We start from the raw sequence: 7565 nt of genomic DNA, 5'->3' as shown, positions 1-7565 counted from the left end.
GTATTTTCACGCACTAATTTTGTACTTAATGTACTAAAAGTTATTCTTTAGTACTTCTTAAGATAAATTTAAGATCCTCTAAGTGTACTCAGCTGTGCTATTTTGAGACACCATGAAGATGAACTAAAATGTGCTATCTCAGCATTTCCAAAAATATATTTTGTTAGCATATTTAATACAATTTAAACATTTTATAAACCTTTGAATAAACTAATTATGCATAAAATAAACTTATTATTTAAAATATATAAATAATATTTAATACATGTATTAAATCTTACAAGCAGTAAAATATAACTTTTAGTATATTAACAGAAGCATTAAATAATTAGGATACTTTTCCCCTCCTCTCTCCGCTTCATACTCCAGTTCAGCGAGTGGCGCTAAAATACACACGTTTGTTTGCCAAACACCATTAAACCTCAGAGGAAGAAGGCTAGTTTCACAGCTCTCTCTTAGAAATGTACTTTCTGTGAATAGAAAAATACAGTTTTTCAATCTGGTTAGTAAATACCTGTAATATAGCTCATATATTGGTCGTGACTAAGTTTTGAAGTAAGCAGGTATATCTGGAGGAGTATCATCTGAACTGAGATCTGCTGCTGTGAAGATGGTGTTTGTTAAAGAGGAGAGTGAGAAGGACACGAGTGAACCAGAACCCTGGAGAATAAAACAAGAGGAACCAGAAACCTGCGTAATAAAAGACGAGGAAAGAGGAGGTTGGTGTTTATTCTTGATTCATCTTTAATGACTGTTTGTAGCACATTAGACTTACAACGCTGTAATCCTTTGGGGTCTATTTTTTATTTTTCATTCTGAAACACAGATTAAGTACATAATACTAATTTATGGTCTATAGAGTCCTGAAATAAAACAAACTAGATTAATTTAAAACCAGCGGTGCTATTTTGAGTTAGCATTACAGAGGTTGCCTATAAAACATGGAATAAAAAAGCTTAAAATTAAATGGAACTGAGAAGGAAATCCTGAGAAAACAAAGAAGTGGAAAATAAGACTGCAATTAAAAAAAAAGACAAACTTGTTTAATAAAATGTGATTAAAAAAGAGAATTCTGCAAATGGAACAGCAGCGTATTTAATAATGTCCGTAAGCTCGCTTAAAACAAAATATATTAAACACCACTACCTCTCGTTGTTTTCTTGCATGCAAAACAAAACAAATTATGAATTGATGTTAAAAAAAATATTAGTGTGGTTTAGGCAATTTGTCCAAATATAATAATATGAAATATTACATAAAACACAACTTTAAGCCTTTTTTGTTAAATCAGTTTGAAAGAACAATAATAGCTATTATAAACATAAATACGAAATACTTATGTAACAAAAGCAAATAATTCAGTCAAACATATGCTACAAAGTCATCTCCGCTCTACGATTAAATTACATAAATATATAAAAATTAAACAACTTTGTGATCAGCCAAAACATTATGACCTGGAACAAAAAATGTATTCATTAGACAAAGATTACCTGTTCAATAGAGCCAAAATTAATTTTATTTAATGTTTAAGCACTACCGAGGCAAATGTCTGAAGGACTAGCCAAGGTGAGGCTGCTCTTAGCGGATACATGAGCACGGATCGCCTGGAGCTTTCGTCTCAGAAATCGGCAAAGCACATTTTAAAATAGGCCCTAACTTTATATAGAAACCGCATATTTGAGTTTTAAACAACCTGAAGTACTCAATTTCATTGCACAGTAACTTTAATATTCCTCCTCCATTAATGCTCGCTTGATTTTACAGTGAGACAATGCCGGGGAATAGGGTAAAAGCAAACAAACAAAAATGAATAGTTTCTGTGTACTTACTTAGTTGATTGATTAGATTGCAACATTTTTTTGTATTACAAGTTTTCTACAATGTAAGGTTTAATTACGCAAATGAGGCATTATTAAATGAAATATGTGCTAATGTGCATACATCTAAACACTGGATGAAGTCAGTTTCAAAATTCTTGTTAATTAATTATTATTATTTTTATTTTTTATTTTTATTTTTTTACATATTAGGAATTTTAGGCATAACATTTTGTCACTTCAGAGAATTCAGAAAATACTTAGACCAGCATAAAACAAATTTTTTTTTTTTACATTTTTGGGGGAATATAATGTATAAAATCAAGCAAATTATTATTACCTTCAGAATACAGACAGGAATATTTATGTAAAGTTTGGTGTATTTAAGTGTTACTGAAGTGGAGATTAATGGCTCAGTGTAGGATAAAAAATAATTTTGAGAAAACGGCATTTTAAAATGTGTATTGTAATTTAAATCTATTGACACAAATAGATAAAGTGCTATAAAAGAAACACTTATCAGTGTCTTTTGGATTTTATTTTCCACTAGTCTGAAAAAAAGAAGAAGAAAAAAACATAATGAAAAACCAAAAAGCCCAAAATCTCAAACTGGACAGGTGCATGAAAAAACCCCTGTAGTGTGAGCCCGGCTTTAGAGCTGTTGAATAATATAGATGGAGCCTTTTTTGAGAGCTTCAGTCTTGAAGAAACACTTGAGAGTTCATACAAAGGAGAAGTACTTTTTCATGTATTTTTTGTGGAAAGAGTTTTTCAATTTTGACAAAAAAAAAAAAAAAAAAAAAAAAAAGTCAGATATCAATGTCCAAACATTTTATTATTAGGCTTTCTTATTTTTCTTTACCGTTGTGTTTGAAAACAGCTGCGTTTTCATTAGCCTTTAAATTACACAGATTGAAATTGCGAATTGAAAATACGCCTAATTTTGCGTCAATTGCACAAAAACATCCATATATCACAAAGTTTTTACGCTCACATGACGTGGTCACATTCGATTAAATTTAGCCAAAATCCCACCTAAATCTGTTGCCCTGACTTATTGCGAGAGGAAAAAAAAATACGGTTTAGTCGCATAACATCGGTTAATAGAAACACCGTTATTTCGCAATACTTTTTAATCAACTTTTTATAAAATAGCACCAAAGTTTTACACATTCTTCCACTTTTTGAAAATGCAGATGCAAGAAACACTGTCATGTAGCTTTGCAACTGATCCTTATTTGCTTTTTTTGTAAGAATGGTTGAATGAGATATTTAATGGGCCCTTTTTTCCTGGCTGCAGCCTAGGGGCCTCACAATGACCAGACTACTTTTTTTTATTATTATTATTTTTAATTTACTTAAGCACAAACATAAAAAAGCTCCTTGCAGTCCCATAAACAGTGCTTGAAGTGGGCTGGTGCGCGCTTTTGTATTGTAGCCTTTTGCGTACTGCCAAAGTGTCAGTAGCTGCGTTTCCATTACCCTTTAAATTGCGCAAATTGAAACTGTGAATTGCAAATTTGCCAAATGGAAATGCTTCAATTGCATGAAAACATCCATATGTCGCAAAAAAAGTTTTTGCGCTCGCATGAGGTGTTTCTTTTTAGTTGCATAACATCGGCTTATGGAATCTCTGTCATTTCGCAATACTTTTTAATCTACAGGGTGGGCCATTTATATGGATACACCTTAATAAAGTGGGATATTAACGTCCTGTTTGTGGCACATTAGTATATGTGAGGGGGCAAACTTTTCAAGATGGGTGCAGTCAGTTGAGTTTGTTGCAAAACCTTTTACAGTGCTTGAGTGTTGTTGTATTTTACTGCATGACAGTTCACACTCAGAAAGTAGAACTGAAATTACATTTTTACAAGATTAAAGTTAAAACAATTTTAAAAAAATATGCATTTTTTAATTGTTTTAATTGCATTATTATGATCTCATTTCAGGCCTGGTAAAAGTAAAGGAAGAAAAACAAGATCTGAATGAGGTGGAGGAGAAACGTCAGGATCAGAAAGATCATGGTGTCAATGGAGAAAAGTCAGTGAGTTGCAGCAATCAGAAAACCGAAGTCAAAAAGCCTTTTATCTGCTCTCAGTGTGGAAACACTTTCACATGTAACAGAAGCCTCCGGGATCACATGTTAATTCATGCTGGGATCAAGCCTTTCAGCTGCTCTCAGTGCGCAAAATCTTTCACACGTAAAGCAAGTCTTCAGGATCACATGCGGATTCATTCTGGAACAAAGCCTTTCAGCTGCTCTCGGTGTGGAAAGAGGTTCACACAGAAAGGACATCTTAGGGTACATCTGCTGACTCACTCTTCAGAAAAGCCTTTCAACTGCACTCAGTGCCAAAAGTCTTTCACGCTTAAAGTAAACCTTGAGGATCACATGCGGATTCATTCTGGAAAAAAGCCTTTCAGCTGCTCTGAGTGTGGAAAGAGTTTTACACAGAAAGGACAGCTTAAGAGTCATTTGCTAACTCACACTTCAGAAAAACCTTTCCTCTGCTGTCAGTGTGGAAAGAGTTTCGCACGTAAAGGAGACCTAAAGGCTCACATGGCAATTCATTCTGAAATTAAGCCTTTTACCTGCTCTCAGTGTGGGAGGACTTTTAAATATAAAACAACCCTTAAGAGGCACATGCAAATTCATATTGGATGAAAGACTTTTCCTGCTCTCAGATAAATCAAACCTTAGGATTCGCTTGTTAATTCAGACTGGGGAAAAGTCTTTCTGCTACTTTGTGTTTTTGGGATTTGTAAGGTTCATTTAGTAACACACGCTTCATAAATCCCTTTCACCTGCTCTCAGTGTGGAAAGTTTTTTGTGCGTAAAGGATGCCTTGAGACTCGCACGTTAAAGGGGTCATCGGATGCCCTTTTTCTGCAATTTGATATAATTCTTTGGGGTCTTAATGCAAAGTCTATAACATACTTTGGTTGCATTTTCTCAATGGTAATGTAAAACATCACTATTTACCATGTCAAAAAATGATAATGAGCTTGCTAACTAGCAAATTATTAGGAAAGGCGATTTGCAAAGATTCATCTTATTATTCATCTCACCAACATGGATGCTTTAAGCAAATGTACGTTTATTATTAGAGCACTGTAAAAAGTTAAAAACAACTTAAAAACTGAAGTTTAGCAGCTTAAACTCACAAGTTAAATCAACTAATATTTATTGTGATAAGTCAAAATGAATGGCGGAAGAATGTTGTATCGGGGATGTAAACTAAACAGTTTTTATTAAATAATAAAAATTAAACAAATGACAACAGGGTTACCAGGTCTATATGACATAACTAGCCCAATCGCCAGTCAAAAACAACCCAAAATAGCGCACTGACCATATACCAAATATCAAAACGTATATACGTCATTTCCATTTGTAAAATTTAAAGTCGTGCACATTGATCATAAACACAGCTTAAAGGCTTCCTACTTGTAGCATCCACAAAACCTAACATCCAGCACCGTTTTATCATAAGTAGAATGCAAATTATTTAAATACAGGCATTTTATTGAAATGTAATTTCTACAGTATTTCAAAACTTTAAACCACTGGGGAAAATCAACCCATGGCAACAGTTTAAAAGTAGACCAGTTCCGTGGGGAAAAAACGAGGACTTGGCAACCCTGCATCCAACACGAGCTGCTGGAGTTAATGTCATTGCATAGATGAGTACGAAATTTTCGCATGTTAAAATATAAATACAGTTTATGTTAATCGAGTTTCAACACTGCCTCCGAAACTTTCGTCCGTCATAAAAAAACGTTCTGCGTTTTCGCATCCATAATAAGCATTTTTTGATAAAGGATGGCGAATATGAGAAAACTGAAAAAAAAAAAAAAAAAACGCATACGAAAATTGAATCAGTGTGCAATGATCTTTAGATTTGACTGATCATGGGTCGAAAGTAAAGAGAGATGACTTAAAAAAAGACCATGCTGGAGGATTTGCTGCTCAATCTTGTGCTCACTGACAAATATATTTTATAAGACGTGCTGCTCCCTTTACACAGAGTGCGTGTTATCGCAAAATCGAAAGTAAAAGTAAACAGCGCGAGAACTCATTTAAAAGCTATTTCTATACCCTACATATTGAAAGTGCGAACATTATATGCAATATTAGAATGTTTGCGAGTGCGGTCGGTAAGAGAAAAAATATGGAGCTCAACTAGTTGGATGCAGTTTTTTGCCGATGAAATTGGTCTACTTTTAAATTGTTGCCATGGGTTGATTTTCCCCCGTGGTTTAAAGGTTTGAGATATTGCGGAGATTAAATCTCAATGAAATGCCTGTATTTAAATATTTTGCATTCTACCTGTGATAAAACGGTGCTGGATGTTAGGTTTTGTGAAGGCTATGGTAGGAACCCTTTTTTGTAAGTGAAATACAACGTCAAATTAAATCATTTTAAGGGAGCGTATATAAAACAAACCTTGCTTTTAAACTGACAGATGTTAGCTAACAGCTTGGTCCTCCAATGTCGCTGTAAAACATTAAGGCACATTAAAAATATCATTAATGGATTTTTATAAAAAAAAAAAAAATAATAATAATAATAATAATTTAATGTGTTGCAGTCTGGGCTCATCTGCTTGAATCATTGAAAAAATGTATCCTCCAACATTAAGGTCTAACGAATTAAAATGTGTTAAGAGCTTTTGCACTGAGCATCTATCGCTAAATAAAATAAAATGATAAAATAAAATAATTAAATTTAAATAATTTCCAGAGCCTCACACAAATAAAAAATGATCTGTTGGGTTTTAATAAACGTTAAATAACAAATAAATGTAAATGTAAATCAGTCAAAACTGAGGAAATCCGTGTTCCAAACAGCAACTGAGTTTTTCTTCTGGATATACAGGTCCTTTTCAAAAATTTTGCATATTGTGATAAAGTTCATTATTTTCTGTAATGTACTGATAAACATTAGACTTTCCTATATTTTAGATTCATTACACACAACTGAAGTAGTTCAAGCCTTTTATTGTTTTAATATTGATGATTTTGGCATACAGCTCATGAAAACGAAAGGAGGAGATCTTCGGAATGGATACACATGTTCCGTTTGCTGGCAGCTGACAGAATTACAGCACACACACACACCGCTGGCTGGGATCGGATAGACTGAACAGACTGGAATGAAACAGAGATGCAGGTAAGTAGAATCAGGTAGGTAGAATGTTGTGAACTCTAAAGCCCCATTCACACTACACGCGACATGCAGCGACTAAGTGACGCGATCCCATTCATTTCAATGGAGAACCGGCGATTTCCGGCGACGAGAGCGACAGCGGCCGTCAGCGACCGTTGGCGACCGGATGTGGGCGTGTCCAGCAACGCGACAAAGTTCAGAATCTCTTAACTTTATGCAAATGAAGAGCGACTTTCGGGAGCGACAGCCAATAGGAAAGAAGACGATAGTGCTCGTGATCATTCTCCTTTCAGCTCCAGCAGTGATTGTCCTGTTTTATATGACATGTCCATGCCCACATACAAAAATAATGTCAACATCATTAAAATGAATTGTAACCTGCTTGTCTTTGTTTCTAAAGTTGCTTTGGATAAAAACATCTGTTAAATGACGTTACTAAGCAACCAGTAATGAGAACGCCCACTAGCGACCTCATCGCCAGCCTCTGGCGACATGCAGCGACAGAAGTCGCGTCTAGTGTGAACGGGGCTTAATGGGGCGTTCACACCAGACGCGACTTGCGCGAATAAATCGCG

The 7565-nt window shown here is 34.7% G+C and overlaps 1 protein-coding gene across 1 annotated transcript; it reads left to right on the top strand.

The window, feature by feature from the left end:
- Positions 1-445: 445 nt before the first annotated feature.
- On the top strand, positions 446-4629 carry LOC141330491 (uncharacterized). Its single transcript, XM_073835528.1, has 2 exons — positions 446-719; positions 3770-4629. The coding sequence occupies exons 1-2, from the start codon at positions 611-613 to the stop codon at positions 4483-4485; spliced, it is 825 nt and encodes a 274-aa protein (XP_073691629.1). The 5' UTR covers positions 446-610; the 3' UTR covers positions 4486-4629.
- Positions 4630-7565: the final 2936 nt, after the last annotated feature.

This window comes from Garra rufa, chromosome 1 (genome assembly GCF_049309525.1).
Source record: "Garra rufa chromosome 1, GarRuf1.0, whole genome shotgun sequence".
Classification (NCBI taxonomy): Eukaryota; Metazoa; Chordata; class Actinopteri; order Cypriniformes; family Cyprinidae; genus Garra; species Garra rufa.
The sequence above is the reverse complement of the archived record's forward strand: the minus strand, read 5'-3'. Positions and strand labels throughout refer to the sequence as shown.